This window comes from Symphodus melops (assembly GCF_947650265.1).
Source record: "Symphodus melops genome assembly, chromosome: 3".
Taxonomy (NCBI): Eukaryota; Metazoa; Chordata; class Actinopteri; order Labriformes; family Labridae; genus Symphodus; species Symphodus melops.
Window position 1 is genome coordinate 20762951 of NC_136693.1, and position 24099 is coordinate 20787049.

A 24099-nucleotide genomic window follows, 5' to 3' on the forward strand; every position below is an offset into this window, starting at 1 on the left:
AAAGGGCCAAGAGATAGTTCCACACACACATTAATTCAATTTTTCTGTTTGTCGTCTTCCTGTCTCTGATGAGTTATTTATTATACAGACAGTCTCTTCTTGTGACCATTGGCCAGACAGATAGCTTTCCTCACACAGATACACACATGCACACACACAACACTCCTTGATGAGGTGATCATTTTGACAGGCGCATGTGGCTGAAGAAGAGTGGAGGAGTGACGAGGAGGCTAAATAAGGAAGGGGGAATCGGGAGAAATAAACTGATAACTGGATGATGAGGGGTGATAACGTCAGAAAAGGAGGGAAATGGGTGGAAGGAAAAAGTGAGGCAGCAGGCCGATCAATAGGCAACTCAGATCCACAATCTGCATCCAGTGAGCAGGGTTTTTTTTAAATGTCCATCTCCCATATTTCACTTCTATTTTTGATTCAAAGAAATTAAGGTGAAGGAAAAGGCAGAGGAAATAAACAAGATGTTAGTCCTCTGCGACTCATTAGGTCAAGCTGAAGTACAGTCGCCAGAGTTTCTTATTTTTTTTACTTTTTAAAAAACAATACTGAAATATAGTTGAGCGGTTAAGCAAGCCTCGGCTACCAGCTTTAGTCAATATAAGAAGCTTTTATTACAAAACTGCTTTAATCAGTGTCATAAATTATTAGTGTTTGTTTCTTTAATTCTGTAGCCTAATTAAAAACCCTTTAAAATTATGGCATGCCATTTCAACCATTCTTTGTAAAGGGATCTTCTATTGAAGTACAGTATAGCCTTGGGACTTTATGTTGTGTTCATCAGCAGCCCACCAAACACAAGGTGTCTATTTAAAACAATGGAGAGCTAACAACTGTTTGAGGGACCAACTCTTAATATTTACAGTCTGTGGATCAACAGCACGTGCTAGGGTTAGCTCGTGTTTTTATAGATTAAACTAATAAAAAAAAGCACATGAGAAAGTGAGTGCTTCATGTGTGCCTTGAATCTCAAAGCAAAACTGGACAAATACCGTATAGGCACTTACATCAGCTGGCGCATGGTGGGCGATATTGCTGAAGGTTTCTGCTTTGCTACGATTTGGTACACGCTAAAATACAGTTTGCATTTTTTTCCTCATGACATTTCCTATTTTCTCGGTGACTTGAACGCCTCACCACCACCTGCGATGACTTGTTGTCAAGACAACAGGTAAACTATAGCTAGACAAACATGGCGGAGCTATTGAGATTTGAAACTGAAGTTGAACTGTTCAAAACGGAGCTCCTCTGCAGACACAGGTATGGGACTGATAAAAGTTTGACTACTTTTTATATAGTATAAAAAAGTTGTGTTGTGTTGTGGTAAAAAAAAAAAAAGCAGTGGAAGCCTTACTGTAAATCGTTCACTAATTAAGCTAGCTGACAGCATGACGTTAGCCAGGTTTACGCCAGCAGCACACTTGTTTACCTTAATAGCAAACTGTTTCTATATAGAAAACCATATTTTTTTCGGTTTTATATAGTTTTATATCTTCACAAATCTATCTTATCTATAGATTTAATCTATCTAAACAAATTGTGTTTGTGACTTAATAGATATTATAATGCAACAGTCAGTATTTATATAGCTGAAGTTAAAGATTCCTGCTCTTCTTAGGGAAGCAGAGGAGAACAGACCGAGGGAGAACCAGGCCGCCATCCAGATCCAGAGCTGGTTCAGATCCTGCAAGGTGCGGGCTTATCTCAGGTAGGACATGTAGTCTCTATCGATGTATGTCATTCAATTCCCTTTTTGAATCAGCAAAGAACAATACAGTTAATGGTAACCCTTCACATGTAATACACAAACAAAAAACGCATACAAAACCTTATATTTCATATACAAATGTGAGGTTAGCTTTCTCCTGAAAACCTTCAGGCAGGTCTCTGAATAGTTAATTTTAAAGGGAAACCCTGATCTCATAATTATCATACTTTTAGAGCTTTGCAAATGGCTTTGAGGAATAAATGTGGCTTGCACTCTGTGCTCCTTTCACACACAGAAATAAATGTCTTTATCTCTGTGCTTTTTCCTGTACTGTGACCCCAGCACCATTCTGCAGGGTCAGCAGACAAACTTCCAGACAGTAGGTTAATTCAGATTACTTTAGTTAATTGATCAATGCGTTAAGTGGATAATTAGCAACAATTTTAGCTGCCTAAGTGCAACTCCAGGGTTGTGCTTTCCCCACCATAAGCATTGATTTTCTGGGCATATGAATGGCCTTTTGGAAATTGATGGCCTCGTTGGAGGCAGAGAATCGCAGTGGACTTGCATTTAGAGTATGTTAGAGGATGAATACAAATGTGTGCCTCCCACTAAAGCAGGTGAAAGGCTCATCAGACATGATCGAAAAGCCTGGAGAAGCATAAATGTTCTGTGTGTTTATGAGACTGTGTTTGTAATGTTTCATGACCTTTTAATTGAAGTCCTTTACAAGCTTACCTTTGTATGCAGAAAACAAAACACCTCTTTTATTATTTTTTTAAAACTGTTTTGACTTTGAGGTAATTTAGGGATGTGATAATATTGCCTTGCAATCATAAATTAAATCATGTCATGTTTTTGTAATTCTATCATTTCCTAAAGGTTTTATTTATCTTGCTGTTCAATTTGATCATTTCTAAGCAGAAAAGGACTCAAATCTAACAATGAAATGAGCAAATTATTTACCATTTTATGTGGATCTGAATATCTTTTTCAGTGTTCATCTTTATTTTAACAAGTCAGCATTTAACATGCTTTTTTTTAAATTTTATTACAGCCATCTGCACAAGAAGGCAATCATTATTCAGAAGATATGGCGGGGCTTCACAGCAAGGGCACATTTCAGACAAATGGTGAAGGTAAGCTAGCGCCTGGTAAGGCTATAGATGTATTGATTATGTTATGATAGCATGCATTAGAATTCAATTGCTATATTCCTAAGTCCTGTGTCTGACCTTAAGAGATATAATTCACTCATTACGAATTGGGAAATTAGCACTTAGGAATATGATGCCATATGATAAGGAATTCCATCTACAGTGTATCACAACTCCTGCGATGTATGTAAAAAAAAAAAAAGGAGGAGAGGAATAGAGAGAAGGAAAGAGTTAAGGAGTGCGTGTGTGTGTGTGTGTGTTTATATGTATTTGCTTTCGTAAAACAAGGCCCCATTTTCAGCATATTGCCTCCAACTGCTTCTTAATTGAACAGATTGTTGATACCGGATCCAATACCCAGCGCTCTCACGTATAATTTTCCCCTGGATTGAGTTTTGTAAACGTATCACAACAAGCTATTTATCATGCCTGTAAATTGACTGTTTGCTAAAGCATAACTGCCAGCCGCCGTTTGGGAGGCGTTCAAGAAATGGAAAAGGGGGGGTGGGTGGCGAGGGTGGGGTTGAGGGGTGTTGAAATAAACGATGAAGGATGTGTCACAACACACATATGGGCTAAAAAGAGGCTGTTTGTCTCATTCGGAAACAGACGAGTGCTAATTTGAATCACTCAAAATTGCCACTGTGTACTCTTTTGAATTAGCCCAGAGAGATTTTATTCTTCCTCTCTCTCTCTCTCTCTCTCTCTCTACCTCTGTCTCTCTCTCTCTCTCTCTCTCTCTCTGCCTGTCTTCCCTACTCTCACTTTTGCCGGCCTTCTCCGGTGTAATGTGACATGCATGAAGCCTCATCTCCAAACATCAAGCTGAATTTACAACCTCCTTTCAAGTCTTTGTCTTCCCTCCCCTTCCTCTGCTCCCTCTCTTCCCTGTCGTTATTAAAAAAAAAAAAAAGACGTGTTGCGATATGAATCCCTTTTATGACCAGCTCTTCAGTTTGCTCCTGAAATGTGCCCCCAGTGGTCACAGGCACGTTAGGTGTGTGATGGCTCGTCGAGCACGCTGCTGAATATTCTCTGGCCTTTTGTTTGTCACTGCTGGCAGTGCTGTCATTGATTATGAAATCCAGAGGAGAGCGTTTGGCCGTCATACATCTCCATTAGCTCACTGCTTGACTACCATAGATTTTCTTGGCCCTTGTCTGCGTCGGTGTATTAAGAGAGTCCCATCCTCCCCTTGATACAAAGTCCTGCTAACCGTTCCCCCCCCCTCCCTCTCTCTCTCTCTCTTTCGGTCTTTCTTTCTCTCTCACTTCTCTCCATCCCCTCACTTTTTCTGTTCTTCCCTCATCTCTCTTGCTTTCCCTATCTCCCTTTCCGACTCCCTCCCTCCCCTCCTCAGTGGCCCTATCTGCGCTGCCTCTGTGCAATGTATTATGTATAAAGAGCTCTTTATCTTTGACGCCTGCTGTGGACAGATCAGAGAGCCGGGAGACAAGATGTAACGCCATCTTTTCCTTTGTGTTCACAGGAGGCATATTTTATCATGAAGATGAATTTCTACGAGGAGATGGCGGTCAGGGTAAATATCACCACAGTGTCTTGTTTTAGCAAATAGAGTGTCGTGGTGGGGGGACCCTCTGTTTCTCTGTGTGCTTTGAATGGGAGGCCCCATGAAAAGTAGCCTGCAAGCACTTCATCAGATTTCCACATTGCAAACAATAGCTCATTTTTAAAATGACTCTTTAAAACATGTAATACTTAATCTAGAGTCTGTTTCTTTTTCAGAGTGGATAATCCACTTCTTCTTCACACATCACATAGTGAGCACTGAAAACATTGTCCTTCTGTCTTATATTACCTCTAAAGTCATTCTGTTAGCAAATTATTTGGTGAAAGGTCCGCTCAATAAAGTTTGCAAAACTGGTTTTATTTTTTCAACTTGTCCTCAGTGCTAATGCCTTTCAAATGCTCCCTTTATTCCCTCAGCAGCTCCTCCTGTTCCACCTATAAATCATACTATTCTTGCTGTGACTGATGCTTTGGCACTTTTACACGCACTGATATGTCGCACAGAAACCTTATATTTTTATAATTCCGTGAAGCCTTTTCTTTTGGCTTACACTTCCATTCTGCCTAAACCATTAAAAGAGTTTATTGGCCCGCAAAAAAACCCACTAGTGTTTATTGAAGCAGCGATGTCGCTGTCCATGTCGAGGGAGATGGTTAAAATATTTTCATATTAGTTGAAAAGTCTGGATATTGAAGGCTTCGAATTTTACTCTTAATAGAAACCAAAACATATAAAGTTGACCACCCTGTCATTTCAATAAATGTCACATTACAGGAGAGACATAGATCTGGGAGTGGTGTTTGACCCAGCTGTCTTAGGTCATTGGGGGAATAGGTTAGTGGTAAAGTAACCATATAGAAGGGTGCAGTCGCCTCTGAAGTTGTAGAAAAGAGGCTTTTTATTACCCACATAAAAACACAGTTTCCGAAAGGAAGCAATGGGAATTTTAATGGAAGAAGAATATATGTGGAAAGAGTGGCCAAACAGCTCATTGTTCGCAATGGTGCTGGATTTAAACCCTGATAGGGTCAAATGGTGCTTCTCTGTGCACACTGTGCGTTTGTCTAGGTTTTCTTTGCTCCGATTTTCTCCAAACACAAAACCAGACAAAGTTGTTAAAGCCACACCTTCCTCTACTCTGGAGACGCTCAGGCTTCATGTTCAGAGTTTGTCTGCTCTGTGTACGAGCCTCAACACATCCAGGGACACACACAGAGGTACAATTTGTTCAAAAGTGAAACTTTATAAACCAAAGGTTAAACATTTCAAGGTCATCTGTACTCAGAGGCCATCTTGAACCAAAGAAAATATCCAATGTGTAACTAAAGAAATAGAATGACAGAGATGGAAGGAGACACAATCATCTCAGAATCCCCTTGTGACACTTCCTTCAAATCAATTTAGATTCTTTCTTTTTTCTCTCCCCTCCTGTTGTCTTCATCACGGCGTGGTAGCTAACAGAGGATAATGTATTAGGGCCGTAATAGAAACCAGTGTTTACATGCCGCACCTCGGATTTGTATTAGATTCAACAGCATCGATTTCACTAGTCAACAAAGGTCAGCAAGAACTCGGGAGGCGGCAATTACTTTATTTAAAATTATCTATTGACTGGTAGATCAATGCTAATTCTCATTTTGCTCTTTGTTGTTTTTCCCCATCCTCCACTTCTTCTCTCTTCTCCTCTCCGCTCTTCTCATAGTGTGATTATTCTTTTACCTGCCATCGTTTTAATCTCCTAATTAGTCTGAAGGACATCCGCCCCCTTGCTTTAAAACGGTCCAGTGGCATGTGTGGGGTTGTGTGTGTTACATCTGGAGCCTCCATAGTCGACGTAGACTGAGACAGTTAAACGCGTGAGGCCGAGACAGCTGGCGTCCCTCTCTGGAGTTCTCCCTCCATCAACTCACAGGAATGCAGAAAATGTATACTTCATGATGATATCATCATCTTTTGTGCTTATGTTGTATCTGTCCTCTGTGTTTAAGTAACAAGAAGATGCATTAAGACTGTATGTAGATATCAAATGAAATCGGATGACTTATGACTTTCTCCCTTTGTTTTCGCACAACAGTTTTGTGTTAATTCTGTGATTAGTTTATTTTTGTCTGTAAAGGAAAAACCGTCATCGTGTTCTTCGTCATGAGCCAAACTATTTCTTTGTTCAATGTTTTCGTTCATTAGAGCAACACTCCCACTCTTCCTCGGGTTGTTGGCGAACTTCTGAAGACAAGCTGTGTATGCTTTAATCCCTCACAGATCCAGCGCACGTGGAGAGGATACTTTTCGAGGAAGTTTATTCATAATTTCTACGCACGCAAGCGTTACCTGGAAGGAGTTGTTGCCAACAATGATCTTGTCAGGTAAAACTCAAGTAGTGCTGTGTTATTCGCTGTACAAGGGAGCAGGCAGTTTGACATTCGTGCACTGCAGTAATTGTCTGCTTTTTTTAATATCTTTTAACTTTTTTTTGCCAGGTCAGTTTCATTGATTTGTCTCATCCAAACAGTACACTCAGTATTCTTCAAGTTCCACTCAGATGCTGCACATAAACCCGAAACTGCTTCAGTTCAATAAGTAGCTCTTGTAAAAGTTTTGTGAGGTGGTGAAGTTGTTGCTTGAAATGCTTCTCCTGTATTTTCCCATTTCGCTCACTTTATGTTGTGTACCATTTCCCATTTATGTTTCTGTGAAAACATATTCACACCCAGAAACCACTAAGGGACTGGGAGGAGATTCAGCTGGTACAAACCAGCGGCGATGACTTGATTAGTTAAGTTCGTATGACTTAAAAGTGTTTGTGTGTGTTTGAACGAGAGAAAGGTGTTGGTAAGATTCAGTATCTAACTGCTAAACTTGTACCTCAGAGTGTACGGATAGGGAGGGAACAAAGCTCAAGTGTAGGTATTCAAGAGACTAAAAAAAATGAGAGAGAGAGAGAGAGAGTCCTCCTAAAGCGCTCCAGGCTAGGAAAGAGAGTAACAGAAGTGAACGATGTGAAGAAATTAAAAATTAGCCTCTGATTTGAACCGCAGCTTTTGCATTAATAAAACATCCCGTGCTCCGGGGCTTACTGCTAGAGATACACCATCTTTTATTTTTGACAAAAAAAAAAAGCCCATCACGTTTAGCTAATAGTCACATTTTTAATGTTGCTAATATATTTTACCGGAAAATATCTTTAGGCTTCTGCTAAAATTAAATGTAAATTTGTTAAAGTGCTCCTTGGATCACTGACTCCGCCCCCCTCCCTCACTTCCCCACCAGCGTTCCACCTTTCCACCACACTCTTTGCCCCTTTTAGAGGTGTGAGACGCGAGGCTGTAAAAGTCCATTAAGGAAGTGTTTTCCCTTCAGTAAAATAACTAACAAAGACGACACAGTACACACTCACCAGACTCAAGTCATTCTTTTTAGTCTTTCGTATTTGTGCACATTTTAGTTCAAAACTTTACCTTTGTATTTAGAAAAGTTTTTGGGTCAAGGAAAACAAATACGAGCTTGGTGATTCTATATTATATCCCACATACACACACACTTCCTCTCTTCCACAGCGGTTTGGGGTGCTGAGGTCACTTTCTCTCCAGTTAATCACATGTTTATTTAGTGCTGCCGGGGTCACGATCAATTAACGCCATGTCGGCCTTTATTTAAAACATCCTGTCCGTGTTAGCCGCCGAGCCCTCGGATCGCTCGCTACCTGATCACTCATCCCATAAAGGTCCACTTTTTAATCCGCCTGCTTCCTCTCTCTTGTAGGGCGCCCTTTCTGTCTGTCCAAACCCTGCATAAATTATTCAAAGTTGGACTAATGGTCCCCATTTAATGCACGCTGATCGGCTGTGCATAGTAATGATATAGCAGTATTACATAGACTGCCGAACCTCTTTCTCTCTTGACAGATCTCTCTTTACATCCTACGTATACCATCCTCTGCCATCCACTGCCCTCACTATGCCTTCCTCCTGCTTTCCTTCTCTCCTCTCTTGTTCTCTTTCTTTACTCCTTTCCTCCAAAGCTTTCTTTCTCTCTGTCACCCGTTTGCTGTGCTTCGGCGTCCATCCCCATTCATTCTCTCTCTCTCTCTCTCTCTCTCTCTCTCTCTCTCTCTCGCTCTCTCTCCTGCAGACCCTAATGAAGTCAGGACCCCGTCGCAGTCCCCACTCTGCCACAGTTTTCCTTGATACCCCAACAATTTATCACTTTGTCAGGGAGACACTTAAAGTTCCCGGGCTTTAATAAGGGCATGCAGTGGGACGATAGGGGCAATTAGGAAAGCGGAGCAGCCCGCTTTGCATATTTTCTAAATGTGCTCGTGTCATCGCTGCCGCCACCAACACGGCCTGTTGACTGCATGAATAATTCCTCTATCTGCAATAAACAGCTGGGTAATTATTACCGCCATAATCAGATAAATAATTCTCCCTGTGATGCTGCAACAACATGGAAAAATCTTTTTTTTAAGTCATCCGATGGAGAACAAGGGAGAATTTATGTACTTGGTGTTGCTAGGCTGAGCAGCCAAAGTGTTTTTTTTTTTTTTTTTTTTTTTTTTTTATTCTTCTCCACTGGCTATGCTGTGTCTCTTTCTCTCTCTACTTTTTTTTCCGGTCTCTCTTTACTCCAGCCTTCTTCATTCCTCCCCCTTTTGTGTCCCTCTCAAGGACATTCATGAAAGGAGAGCGGCTGTGGTGGAGAGAGTGTTGGAATGCCTGCAAGCCTGCCTTACGATCACTCCCCGCTTCTCTGCATCAGTCTTTCTTTTGCTGTTCTTTCTTTCTGATCCAGTTTGGTGTGAGAAAGGTTCACTCCTTCAGTCTGATTGGATTTCCTTATGCTATGTGTGCGTGTGCGTGTGTGTGCGTGCATGTGTGTGTGTGTGGTGTTCTTCACTTCTTTCGGAAAGGAAAAAAAACTTTTAAGATTAAGACAATGGAGAAAAGTATGTAAAATGTCTCGTTTATTTCTCTTTTTAAATATTTAGAATTTCAATAGGAGATAGTTTCCATTCTAGAAACATCTGAGCTGCCTCTTTTACTTCTTCAGTGAATTAGCAAATCTATCAGTCAGTCTCTTATGAGGTTGTTGGAAGTTCAATACATTGAGTTGGTCGCTGGCTAAATTGATCGGCTGACTACTACCTCCTTGCCGGCTGTTGAATCATTTAATTGGAGCAATTAAAACAGCCAATCAGGGTCAAGCCTCCATTAAATATTTAGAACCTGGCCAATTAGCTGCTCTGGTAGTGGCCTGGACGACCGCAGGTGTGGCCTGCCGTCCCACAATGCCTCCCTCTCTGATATCCTATCAGCCTGTTACAGCCCATCGTGATCCAACGGGTAAATAATTGAGGGAGAACTGAGAAATGTGGCTGTAATATATTAGACATTTAAATAAATTAACACTTCAGGGTTCAGATGTCACTTAGAGTTCAGGGATTTGAAAGTGGTTCAGGAATGCCTGATTTGCCTTTCCAACAGTTGAACATATGTCAGAAGTGATCTGCAGTCAGTGATTCCCACTGCATGGAATACCCAGTGCATCCAATGATTATTCTTTTAAGTGCAAACAGTAACGAACTAATGCTTTTTTTAATAGAATAAAGATGACTCCACCTGTAGCGTGATTAAATCTTCGGAGTCCATAAGAATGTGAAATGTGCTGACATGATGATGAAATTAAAACACATTTTGTAGTTGCACGCTTATCATGCCTTAAATTGAGTGACCTTCAATTGGAATTATATATAAGCTTTAAATATATTTCCCGTAACCAGAACACATTAAAACATAGGTTTAACAATAATCAGCTGCCCATATATACACTGAAACAGGTTTGCTTAACCATAATTATTCCTTCTGTTCATGAAGAGATCACCTCCTAATACACTTTCCATGGAAAGGATCAGGAGAAGAATGTGCTGTTCTAACGCTCTAAAAAAAAATGCTTTCATTCATTTTCACCTTTTCTGTTCTTCCTGTGGAGATCAAGACATGAAAACTGTTCACTGAAACAAAAAGATTGTATCGATGATAACTATTTGGTTTGTCTTAGAGCTGTGACACCTCCCCAGATCAACTTAACTCCAGTCAGCCATCTTCTTATTACATTCATCATTATTCAAATATATATAAAAGGGTTATTGCACTTACATTATATACTTTGAGGACATATTTGTGTCTTTCCAGCAAGAAGACTTCCAGCTCTGCATCAGTGTTTCCACGTTGTGTGTTACAGAATGTTAAGCCTTTGTTCACCACACTGCTTCTTTCTCTTTTTTTTTTTGTCTTGCTTCTCTCTTGATTTCTTTCACTTTCACTCAGTCAAACGCGCACAGAGACACACACGCATGGGGCGAGCGCTGCGTGCAGAACAGGGCTAATGAGGGTTGTATGTTGTGGCGGCTGGTTGGGTCGACACAGATCGAGGTGCCTTCAGCCGTTACAAATCTGTTTGGCTTTTGTCCACTACACAGCAATTAATAACACTGGGGCTGGGGGCAGGGAAGCAAAGGTCACCCATTCAGCCTGACACACACTTCCACACACATATGGACACACACACAAATAATTTGGGATCAAGTAGTTTCGACATTTATACACGCACATTGATAGTCCTGATCTAAGTGCAGACACACACAGAAACATTAACAGAACCGGTCCTGACCCCCTGAAAACATATGCAAACTATTTTAATGCTGAAAGGGAAACACACATACTTCAAACAGTCATGCACCACCAGGACTGTCCTACAATAAACCAAAACTTTATATTTTGCTATTTTACATAAATACTGTAAGTAATATCCCTGTTAGACATTTGGACAAATAGGGGCCAAGAAACCTCTATATTAACATATACACATGTACACACAGTTCTAAATTACTCTGCTTAATATAACATAAACACAACGAACACACACACACACACACACACACACACACACAGCTCTGCATATTTCATTTATTTTGTCATTTAATCTGGTGCAGAGGAAGAAATGAGAATGCAAAGGCAACGGGAGCGGATGTTGTGATTTCTTTTTAAATGTCAGTAGCTGCAGAATGTGTTAACCTCCCATAATAGACACACTATGAATATTCTGATTCGTCTGTGGAGGTTTGTAATTGAAAAGAGAAGTTGGGTAGAGAAGGAGACATTAAAGAATGAGAGACAGAGAAGAGATTAAAAAAAAAGAAAAGCAAAGAATTGTTGATGGGGTACGGCTTTACTCTTCGGTGTGAGTGTTTCAGTGTGTGTGTATATGTGTGTGTGTGTATGAATTTTCCCATCACCATTGCATGTGTTTTCGTAATTGTATCCAAATTTCCTTTTTAAGTTATTCCCCCCCTTGTAACAATAAGGCTGTGTGATTGCTGAATGAAATTGCTGTGTATGGGCTTTTAATGCATCCCATTTAGCCGGCTCCGCTTAACAGATGTCACAGACGGACCTGTCCTGACTGCGTTGATGAAATATATCCATCATCCTCCCACTTGGAGCCTTTCGCGCTCTAACTAGGCTTTTTTTCTTTCCTCTGTCCAAGCCGTCTCACTCTCTTGTTTTTTTCTCCTGCAGCACCGGTGTCGTTGCTCTCTCTTATCATTATTCTGGTTTTTATGCCCAGCCAAAAGACACTTAAGGTCGTTTCAGCTCTACAACTGAGTTAAAACACACTCACACTTTTTTTTTTTTTTTTTACATTCTTGTGAGGGTTTTTTTTGAAAGTCATGACATGCAATACTAGCTGAACATTTGAATAATGTAAAAGATAGGTTAACATGGTCTGATAGCATCAAAACATTTTCCTCTGTTGTGGCAGCCTGATGTTGAGTAAATTGAATGATATGAAGTAGCGTTCTTCAACAATTTTACTTCAGAAAATATACATCAGTGTATGAATTGGATGAACTGTTGTTCCTGGATGTATTTTATGGATATGACTTATTTCAGTTTAAAGCAATAAAATTATATTCAAGATATTTTGACCATTTATCTTTACCTGTGTACGTGTGTTGCACCTTATTCACATTTGAAAAGGATCTCTGACTAATAAGCCACTTGGAACTTTACATCGTTTTTTGATCATTTTTCTGTGTGGCGTTTGTCCTGTAGGAGGCAGCTGGATGAACTCGAAGAACTTCAGAAGAAAGAGAGAGACTGTGTGCAGAAGGTGAGACAGCAGACAGAAAAGATCTACGAGACTTACCGGTCACACCACCTCCTCGGTACAAAACAGGTCTGTCTGCATAAACACACACACACACACACACACACACACACACACACACACACACACACACACACACACACACACACACACACACACACACACACACACACACACACACACACACAAACATTTGACAAGGAAAGTACAACAATTAGAAAAATGTTTTAAGTTGTGATTCTCACTTTAACAGTTAGAAAGACCCCAAATGGTTTAAAATGACATGCAAGTATTTTATGTTAGCATTTACAGTACATGAAGCTTCAGTCAAGGGAATTTCATTTTGTTGAATAACAAAGCATTAAACAACTCAAGCTATGACAGGAGTCAGCATCATTTGACAGGACATCATATAATGTTGGACCGTGTCAAAACAAATTAGGGTGGCAGCATCACGTGGACGTTTACGGCTTGATGTTTTGCAAAGTCATGGAAAGCAGTCACAGTTAGTGATTGCAGTGGTAGAAATGTGCTCTCTGATATGAAGAAGTGGACACTGAGTGCTTTAGAGAAGAGAGGATTCAAGCTTTTGCTTGAACAGAATCTCCTTTTTTACGTTCTTTCCAAAGAAACTGTTTTTTTAAATCTTTTTAAAAAATACTTTTTAATGCCGATTGGAAGTTTAAACAATTGTTGATCATACAATCATTATATTAATGATCATTTTATGGATAATCGAGCACATGTTGTCCGTTTAATATTCAGATTTATTTTTAAAAAAAAACGCTTTTTACAAAAGTTTAAAAGGGAACAACTTGTGGTTGAAATGTGCCAACTCACCAGAAATATGTGGAATTATTTTTTGTAAGAATTAGTAAATAGATACAGGAAGGTAATATCTATGAAATAATTATGCAATAATAAAGTAACTATAGCGCTCCAGTTCAAAAAATCCATGGCTAGTTCATTTTCCCAAAGAGGTATAGGGACTTAAACTAGGGTTGGACCCAGCAGACTCATCATAAACGTTGTACTAATATGGTCAGCACATCTAAAACTTTACACATTCAGTCAAGGCACATGCATGGCAAAAGATGAAGCCCTCCTCCCTTGAGCAAAGAGTTACGAGTCACAGAGTGGGGGTTCCCCACAGAGAGGAGAAAAGAGAAGTCTTCTCAGTTTCCTTCTTTTGTTAACTCGGGCCGGCTGTGTGGAGTAAAGGTGTGTATGTGCACACATGACAAAGTAAGTGTCCTCAAGGCTCTACTGATGTGCTGAGCGGGGTATTTTAGTGCTTCCCCTGGCACAGGTGTTCACGTGTATGTGTGTAAGCGTGTGTGTGTGTGTGTGTGTGTGTGTGTTTACCGTGCCATCGTTTGTGGCATCCAAGCATCTCTGTGACTCCCCACTGGGATCATAATGAAGACAAAGTGCAGTGGTCACTGTTGATTCAGCACCACTAGACCCCCCCCCTCCTCTTTTTTGTGCCTATGAGCTTCGTCATCATCAGACTTCAAAGTTCCCGTGTTCATCTGAGACGTACACATACACAGAATCTTGTAATGTATCATCATAACTAAGAGTACTCCTGTCGTCACATAAGGAAAACTCCATAGTTTTATTCTGTGTGATTCTCTAAATTCTCTGGATTTGCCCAACATGTACTACTCATGTGATTTAAACTGTAGGCATATAGGATACTGTAACTGATAAGTATATATTATGATTAAGCAATCCAAAAAGTTTGTGTGTTGTTCTCCACCTTCTGTCTATCTCCCCCCCCCCCCCCCCCCCTCTCTCTCTCTCTCTCTCTCTCTCTCTCTCTCTCTCTCTCTCTCTCTTTCTCTCTTTCTCTCTTTCTCTCTTTCTCTCTTTCTCTGCATATGGCAGGGGATTCTTTCCCTTCCAAGCTCTGACCTTGTCAGCAGTGAATAGATGGCTCTCCCACACAGTTCATCCTTCCTCACTTCTCGGACCCTAGCCCACACACACATACACACACAGCCTTCCAAAAGGCCCCAAGTCCCTATGACAGAGACAGAGATGGTGTGTTCCTGGGGTCAACATCATTGCTCTTCCCTTAGCTAGGTTGGTACTTTTGTGTGTGTGTGTGTGTGTGTGTGTGTGTGTGTGTGTGTGTGTGTGTGTGTGTGTGTGTGTGTGTGTGTGTGTGTGTGTGTGTGCGTGTGTGCACTTTCAGTAGGTACTGTTTTTTTGTGTCTGTGTCATGTGTAGTGTGAGTTCTTAGCCTCCTCTCTCATATTGTTTGAATTAGGTGCATACACAGAGGTAATAAGGAAGCAGGCTGTAAACATTTCTTTGTTTGTGACTTTCACCCCATTCCTCAGTAAACACTAACAGATTTATATTATGAAGCTGCTATCTGTCAATTTGTGTGACAATTAAGAACGAAAGGGCGTCATAACAGCTGTTACAATCATGTAAAATGTACACAATGTACGAGGAGGATGTGTGCTACGATTATCTGCCACATTAGAGAGCAAAATGTAGATGTGAAGTACCTTACCATCTCCACCCCCCCCCCCCCCCCCCCCCAACACCAAAAGTTAAGGAACCCTTCACCTGTGATTAAAAGCTTTAAACCTGAAGACACCACCGATGCAGCCATATTTAACGTGGAGACCTACTGAAGACCACCTGTTACCAATGAAGAGGATGGACGACAGGTATGTGAGATTGTCTATCTAGCTTTAAATTAAATTTATTTAGCTTTCAACTGTTGACTCGTTTCAGAGTATTTCTTTTTCATTTAATTTACTTATTCCCATATTAAGTATCTTCATCATACAATATATTATCCATGTATCTGTGCATGCTGATATTTGTAGAAAGACATTAAGTAGGATACAACAGGTGATCATAAAATGTTACTTTTTTTCTTGGGTTTAAGTACTTGTGAGTCATCTGGGTATGTTAAGCTAAAATGTTTGCGGTCTATTGTTTGGCAGATGATACACTGTGATACAAAGCGTGACCAGATTGTTGCACTGTCCCAGTGGGAGCTTAAAGTGTGATTGAACACGGATCCAGAAGAAAGGAGATCTGCTGTCGGAGAGAAAGATTCATCTCATTTTTCCAGCGTTCAGGCAGAGAGGAGAACAGTGGTCTAATGAGGATGTTCCTGCCATGTGCGTAGAGGATTGCAAATGTTGGCTTACACGTGTAAAGAGTTATGAAGACGCTCAAGGTGTTGAAAATAATCTCCCTGACTGTACCCATCCCCCTGAAATACATGATGGACAAAGCCCTTAGAATCTATGCAGAAGTTGTAAGCATGCAAGCTGCGATCATCTGTGAGGATGCTGATTGAGGATTGTAGTATACATTATGAAGTGATCCTAATTTGAACTCAACTTGTACATTTTTAAATGTTCATTCTGTGAAAATCTATATTTTAGGTTTAGCAACACTGTCCTGTGAAAAAACAAACAGTAAACATGATTATCTCAAGTTTTATACTTACCGGCTCTTGTTATTGAGACACATGCTCCTCACACACAAAACCCACTGACTTTTTATTGAATTTATTGAATGTCTGAGTGCTGGGTTCAGTACCTTGTTCAATGGCACCTTGGCAGCACTTGGGAAGTGGCCTAACAACTCTCTAGCAACCACACCAACTTTTTGGAACGGGCGACCCTCCAATTTCCAACCAAAGTCCCTTCAGGCTTATCTTCTGCCACCCCGAAAAACTATAGATTCTGTGTCCATCTTCCGTCTTCAAGTTTTACACAATAACTTCATTTGCAACATGTTTCTCATCACCATGTATCTGATAGCTGATTGAGAAAACATTCATTTTTTACGTACTTTTTTTTTTCTCTATAAATTTAGACTTCTGTGACAGCAGGTAGCAATAGTGCAAATTTTGCCATACCAATTAGACTGCACATCCCCATTAACATAACACATATCTTTCTTAACATATTTTAATGTTAATGTGCACAATAATGCTGCAATTGCAAATATTCAACAGTGGTCTTGTTTCTTATATGATTACACAAACAGAGAACTTCCCTGTATTCTACATTAATGGCTGCTGGATGATGGCTAAGATGATTTTCTTTTTTAAAGTTAAACCTTCAAAATCTCAAGGAGCCATTTTTGGAAAGCTATCCCCATCAATATAAACCAGTTGTGATATTATCTCATCAACATTATATTGTGATGTATGTTTTGTCTGCTAGCTGGCATTATAGAAATTGCTGTAGTTGTAAGTGGTGGTCCGCCCTTTCCCATTAGTTAAAAATCTGCTGTTAGCCAATTGTATCTGCTACCCATGGTTACAGAAATCAGGGTCATTGAAGTTTAATTAATTTTTCTCTTCTTGTGCTGAAACACTTGACATTTACATCACAAGTACTCATGGTCTACTAATGAAACACTTACTAATTAACCAGTCACTTAATATGTTATTTTAAAAGAGTGAAGTTATGGTTGATGTAGTTGGAGCAATTTCCCTCTTATGTCCTTTCTCTCTCTTCTCTCTCCATAGTCCCAGTCTTTTAGAGTGGCCTAAATAGCAAGGGGTGTTATTAGCATATAGAGTAGATATAGAGTCCTCCAACTCTAAGCTTTGGTCTGGTAATTAACACACAGGAAAAAAGGATCACTGTGATTTGAATAATTATTGCTCAGGCCGTCTGTGGCAAATGTGTTCCCCATTTCACAACACAAGGGGGTAAGTTTCTTATTTGTGAAAACATATGAATGTGTGCTATCGTTTAAAAAAAATATTGTCAAGATTGGGTCTTTTACATGTGCAAGATAGCACGCATTGTCCATATAGTATGTTTGTGTTTATTTTTATTCTCTTTCAATAATCTTTTAACAAAGATTTTTGTGTGCACAACAATGCCTAGAGTGTCTCGTCTGAGCGCCCGAGCCATGGAGGACACAGCTAGCATCTCCTGTGCAATGTATGAAAATCCATCTTCAAAGGTTGGCAGGAAGAGAGGCCCTGTTTTATGCCATGCTTTTATTATAAGCCACATTTTCTTTTGTTCTTCGCCTTATATCTCCAACATCTCTTAAATTCCTCTGTTCTTCTAGTTTTACCAAGGGTATTGACGTTCTCACATAGCGTTTCTTTTTGTAATATTTAGATCTCTTTGGTGTATCTCAAAAAATGTGTTAATTTGCCTTTTCCGTGAATACCTCTAATAACATGGGATTGAGTTTCATTTTGCATTTGCAGTCATTCTGTTTTCTGTCCAAACTTTCCATGACGTAAACCAGTAAAATACACTAAAGCCTCATTTCAATAGTAGCGCTTTCCCAAGGTTTGCACCTGTTAGCATTCACACAATTCTTAGCTGATCAACCAGATAGATAGATAGATAGATAGATAGATAGATAGATAGATAGATAGATAGATAGATGCTTTATTGATCCCGAGCGAAATTCAAGTGCACCCCAACCAAAAATACAATTAGTTAGAGTGAACATGCAATTTAGCAATCTTTACTTGGGATCTTAGTGAATCAGGCCCTTTGAATATTAAATGAGAGTTAAACCCTTTTCGCCAGTCACAAATGTTCACCCCACCATAAACATTGTGCACACTTACTAATACTCTCTGTTTCTCCTTTCAGCGCCCAGGGGTCCTCAACCCTTCATTCAGGTCAGCCCCCCAAGAGAGGGAACAACTTCTGAGGCAGGTCAAGTACCAGGTCCCAACAAGACTGGCCCCCAGGCGCAACACTTGTGTCTTGAGCATGCCTGACCCAACAGCCCCCAGTTTCCCTGAGAGTCTTAAACCCCCATGGATCACAGCCAATAGATGCTGCCACTCTTCCAGTTCTATACTGCCCCCCATCGGCAGCAAGAAACAGCAGGTGAGACGGTAAAAGCTATTCATGACAGACATAAACAGGAGGAGACAGAGAAACAGCAGTATAAAAGAGATTTACAAAAGAGAATATATTAAAGGGATGAAGAAGATAAAAGAAAGCAATAGATCCCATGCAAGAGGTGAAAAAGAGTATTAGTTATTACAAAGTGTCATACCAATTATTAGAGCCCCCGATCAACCTCCTTGTCCCAGTGGAGTTGGTTCTTGATGAAAGCACAGTTTCTTTCAAACTGCTTTTCAAGAAGAATGACATCATTAAAACATGGCAGACAGCTCTCTTGGGGGCTTGTGCAACGAACATTTTACTGTCTCTGTTTCAGAGTACTTTAGTGTGACAGTGTTTCAGCTCGTAACAGTCAAATGTGGGTTCTAAGCACGCATCTCATTTATGAACCGAATCATTCAAACTACCAACTGGTATGATATGTGCTTTCAAACTCAGCCACACCAGGATTTACTCGCAAGTCTACTTGATTGTATTTTATACTTTACACAACCAGACTGGTTTGAAAGTTTACTTGAATTTATGTATTATTTTTTAGATGGTTTATTTTTGAATATACTGGGATGCCAGCAGAGCAGAGAAAGCTATAAGAGAAAAGAGCTAGTTAAGCCCCTTTTTATACTTGCTCTACACTCCTTACCTTGTCTAGACAGTCTTACGTATAGGAAGTCTATGTAATTTTGTCCGAATACATGTGACATCGATAACAAAACAAAAACAGTAATCATCATCATTAACTTTTGTTCAGTCCTGACGATTCCCTCATTTACAATGATTTTGAGATACAAAATGCACTATCACCAAACTAACCAAAAAGTACAATAGTCAACAGTGGCACACTGAGGTGAAGTGATTTTAATTTAATTGACTTGTTTTGTCCAAGACAAATGAGAGTGGATCTTACAAAATTGCTTCGTTTAGAGTGACATGTAGGACTTGGTAGAATGGTTTGGTTGTGTCCAGTTAAGCATGGATTTTATGCAAGATTTTGAACATCCAATAAGACATAAACCTATCGATGTATATCGCCCCTATTTGCCAGAGAAAACCACACTGCAATTCTGTACAGAATACAATGATGAGTGCTATAGGAATCTCCAGTTATAAATCTAAAAGTAGAGTGATAAACTGAGTCTAGGGGTTTGAGAATTTAATCAGCAGCATGTCTGTAGATTATATCACCTAATCGAGGACTCGTCTTTCACAAGGCCTCCCCCTGCATGTTTCATCCTGGCATCAACCTTCCTCTTAAACAAATGTAAGTGTTTCCAATAGTCCATCCAGCTGTATGCCACATTATAGAAGGCCAACTCTTGTTGATGTCGGGACCTGATGTGACTGCTATTTTTCAGTCATTGTGTAAAAGCAGCTTTGTAGAGAATGGTTTGAAAGAGCTCTTGAGATTTAATGAGGGAGATAAAAAATAAAGTAGTCCGAGAAAATATGAGAGAACATTTTGACGTATTATAAGGAAAGCACAGTTGTAATAATGTAATTTGTGAGTGCTCAATTCCACTTACTTTCTTTTGTTTCAGGGTCTTGGTGTCATGCTTGTTGTTTTTAAGAGATGAACCATTGTTGATATTATATGTAAACTTTGAATTGTCAATCTACTATTAATATTAAAACCATTTATAAATGGAGCTTCTGAAGAAATGCCATAGTTGAACAAGGGCTGGCTAACAAGCTTTTTCTCTGACATCATAAGAGTTTATCTGATTAAAGAACAAACGATCAATTATCAGTTTAGCTATGCAAAACTTTTACATACATTTTTCGTGTATGTTGATGATTTCACCATTTGTGGTGTTTACGCTCGTTAGCTCTTAACGGCACAGTGTGTTTCCCATTACTTTAAAGTAATGTAAAACAGAAGTGAGAAGAAATGAGGCATGGATGTTGTTTTATATGCGGCACTTCACACACAAAGAGACACAGACCTGTTTCCATCTGGCTACTATTTGGATGACTTTAAACATGATGTTAGAAAATGTTTTGGTGCTAACACACAAAAATGAATAATGTATCTATATTTAACAAAAGCCTGTCCATTTCTACCATGTCTGCTTTCATAAGTCTATGTTTAGTGTGTGTTTGTGTGTCTGTGTGTGATGTGATTAGCGCAGGAAGTCCCCCCTTTCTTTCTCTTGCGCCCCCCCACACTCCCCCTCCCTCCCTGGTGTGATAACTATCTAGTGGTGATGGATAAGGTTGAGGTGCTGGCTGTGGAAGTGGTCAGGCCAGGCCACTGATCCCGTGGCGATAGGAGCAAGGACAGGGTCCCTCCCTCTATCTCTCCCCTCTTATCCTCCCTCCTTTTTAAAACCAAACAACTGAAGGTCACCTCAAACAAAGCAACGACATTAAAGTTAATCTGCACCAAACAAAGTTAACACTCTAAAGAGCAGCAAACACTGTCTGGTACAGGTTTCCTGGTTTTGCATGTTAAAGAGTGTGAATTATTTGTTTTCACAAGTTGAATACAATTTCAAATGTATTTTAAAAATTTTAACTGTGAAAATTCTTTTTGTTAGGACTGTTAGTATTTCACACCAAATACAAAGATGGAAAATAGCTATCTTCTGAGCACACGTTTACCATTTATTGTGTAAAATATCATGAGTTTAATGAGTAAAAACATTTCTTTATAAAAAAAATCTTTTTTGTGAGATTAAATTTGCATTTACTTGTTGGGACAATACCCTTTGTGTATCATTTCTTTCAGATTCCTTTCGTGCCACTGTGTGACGAGTGTGCTAAAATCTCAAGAGGGGTTTTCAAGGGGGAAGTGAGGTCAGACAGGAAACGGCACAAAAAATTTGGCTAAAAGCGACTTCTTTTTGTCTTCGCAGCTTTCATATGTCAGTCTACATCAGGACGCTAACACTACAGGGTAGGAGCCACAATGTCAAGATGGTTTACAAAGACTTGGATTGACACACAGCTGTTTAAAGTGTCACTGACTTTCAAGTTTTTGTACCAAAAAATAGCCGTTTTCACACAAGCATTCCTGAAAGTATCTAGATCATTTCAGAAGGACTGCTCCGAAAATTCTCCCAACCTGGCTGTTCACATATGCTCCTTCCAGCAGGTGACTATTCCTGTCAGATGGGGGAGATCGTAGCGGTCGCATGCATACGCTTTATGCACAGTGAATTGGTCATAGTATATAAACGTCACTCCCCCTCCTATTGGCTCATGGGAAATTCTCCACAGAATATCCTATGGCATTCTCATTTGCACTTTCTGCAGAAAAAAGGCAGAGTGAAAGAACCATAAGAGTTGGACATCTGTGGGATAAAAAAAAAGTGTCATGCTGGATTTTGAGAACAATATAAGGGCACTGAAAAAAGTGATGGATTTCTTCATCTTTTTTATCTATATTATATATATAATCTGTTTTGTTGTTGGAGAGGTTCGTTTCCGGCCATAGAGTACTGCTGAGAGTCCCTTGAGCAAGGCACTGAACCCTGCCTTGGGCTGCCCCCTGTTTGCAGCCCCATCATCCTGACATCACTCCATTACTGCATATTCTGTTTTTGCACGTTTGTATTCTGTTAGTGGGTGAGCGTGAGTAGCATGTCTCTACAACAGAGTGTAAACCCAAAATTCCCCTTGAGGGAAAAATTAAGTATATTTAACCATCTTCACTTTTTGTTGCTCTTGTCCCTTTCTCTGTGTACCTCACTTTAACCCTGATGTGCTTTGTTTTAATCATCATCATCCTTCTCTCAGTATAGTGTTCCTCTCTCTCTATGTCTCTCAGCCTGTGTGTCACAGGAGGAGAGATGAAGAGGATTGGCCTCTGGTTTTAGCTGTAAGCAATCACTACCTGTGGGAGAGAGATCAGAGACAAAAAGAGGCAGGGCTCTGAAACACATCATGATCATTATCTGACCATTGTGTGTGTTTGTGTGTCTGTGTGCTGGTTGTTGTGGTTTTTCCAGGGTCCGCTCAGGGAGCCAGGGGAAGTGTGGGAGCAGCGTGTGAAATGTCCCGAACTGACACTGGGTCTGCAGTCCTCTTACATGCAGCTGGAGGCGGTTAAGAACCAGCTCCAACAATATGAGTCCATCAAACTCCCCAGAACTATGTGAGAAGAAATCACAGACACGAACATGCATACATCAAACTGAGCATGTTACATTTTCAGATACACATTTAAACCATACTTTACTTAATTTTGTCTTTCTTTTTTTCTTTCCTTTGCACTTTGACATCCATGTTTGTGAACATACAAAGTGTAAACTCATGCATATAGTAGGGCTGGGCATTTTAAATAACCCGGTATTTAAGAACTCAGATTGCCTGATGAACTAGTTATCGAATACTTGCACTTTATAGTTTTTTTGGTAGGAAAAACACAAGTTCTGTCTTCCAGTAATGAGTGAAATGACAAGTGATGGTGACATATGACTGCTTGGTGAGATCTGTTTTCAAGTCTGTACTAACAGCCGCTTTGTCGACACATTGCAAATCAGCCCTCAATTCTGCTGCGCTTTCCTCATTTATCTTTTCCTTTTTCATAGCTGTTGTTTGCAGCCATGGTGCCTTGTACTCCAGCTCAAAAAGGGCTATCAGCTTGAGGAAGCCTTATCCTTCCACCACACTTAACGGGAGCATATCGTCAGTCACCAGTTTTGTTTCTGGAGGGCTAAAATTTGATTAACTAAACTCTGTATTTCTATGAAATGCAATTTTAATGCCTCATATCTTCCACTGCAAGTTGTGATGGTCTTTTTAAAGTTCTTCCAGGCTTCACTTGACACAGCTGACACAGTGCATGTAGAGCTAACTGAGTTGAACTATTGTAGTGTGCATGTGTGCGACTTGAGTAGTGAATTGTGCTGAATAGCGACGTCAACAACCGTACAAATTCCCAGCACATGGAATGCAATTAACAAATTCATGTGACAGTAAGTAGCAGACGGACGCGTCCTTATTATAAATGTGTGATGATCATTTTACTACTGCTTCGTACTTGGTATACTATAAGCAGTCACTCCCTGCTTCATCTCAAGGCTTGTTTAAGTTTTAATTAGGAATCATTGTGCGCATGAGTCTTGGCTAAAACACTTGACTATAACCTCATTACCACTCTCAGGCTAATCTACTCTGTTGAGTGAGTGTGTTTGAAGTACTGTTATTAACCCTCTGTTTGATCTGTCTCGCTCAATAATTTTTCTCACTACAGTATAAAAGACCACCCAGTGTTTTCCTTCCCACACCAACCTCTGTTCCCCCTTTGTCTCACTGCAATCAAATGGCTAAACACAGATTGTTAAGCAACCTTTGTTAGAAATACAGCCCGTCTATTTTGTGATAGTTCCATACTCGAAATATTGCAAGATATTTTTGCAAAAACTTTACTGAGCTGAACTGCAACTTTTCTGACTCATACCTTTGTTGCTGTTGTTGTTTTGTTGTGCTTTTTTCCAATCAGCAGAAGAGGAAATGTGCCCTACCACCAGGACCTCGGCAGCAGTTCTTTTACTCAGCCAGTCTATGCCAAGAAATTTAGTTTGTAGACGACACGCAGACTTCAGGAGGAGGTATGTCTGAAACCACACACAGAAACATTAGTGTGAACATTTGAACTATAATGACATATTATTTTACACTGGGTTATTGGGTGTACATAATGTG

The 24099-nt window shown here is 40.0% G+C and overlaps 1 protein-coding gene across 5 annotated transcripts in view; it reads left to right on the top strand.

The window, feature by feature from the left end:
* The first annotated feature begins 1156 nt into the window (after nt 1-1156).
* Nucleotides 1157-24099, top strand: part of spata17 (spermatogenesis associated 17) — a 38478-nt gene continuing 15535 nt past the window's right edge. The window contains exons 1-10 of one of the 5 annotated variants that reach the window (XM_079339455.1): nt 1157-1272; nt 1631-1720; nt 2778-2859; nt 4367-4417; nt 6668-6771; nt 12520-12577; nt 18190-18432; nt 22220-22270; nt 22401-22546; nt 23897-24005. In XM_079339455.1, coding sequence (XP_079195581.1) covers nt 1205-1272; nt 1631-1720; nt 2778-2859; nt 4367-4417; nt 6668-6771; nt 12520-12577; nt 18190-18432; nt 22220-22270; nt 22401-22546; nt 23897-23981 — 978 coding nt within the window. In that variant the 5' untranslated portion in view covers nt 1157-1204 and the 3' untranslated portion in view covers nt 23982-24005. Of the gene's footprint in view, nt 1273-1630; nt 1721-2777; nt 2860-4366; nt 4418-6667; nt 6772-12519; nt 12644-18189; nt 18433-21305; nt 21347-22219; nt 22271-22400; nt 22547-23896; nt 24006-24099 lie in introns of those variants that run through there. The other 4 variants (XM_079339452.1, XM_079339453.1, XM_079339456.1 and 1 more) reach the window with 4 other exon arrangements.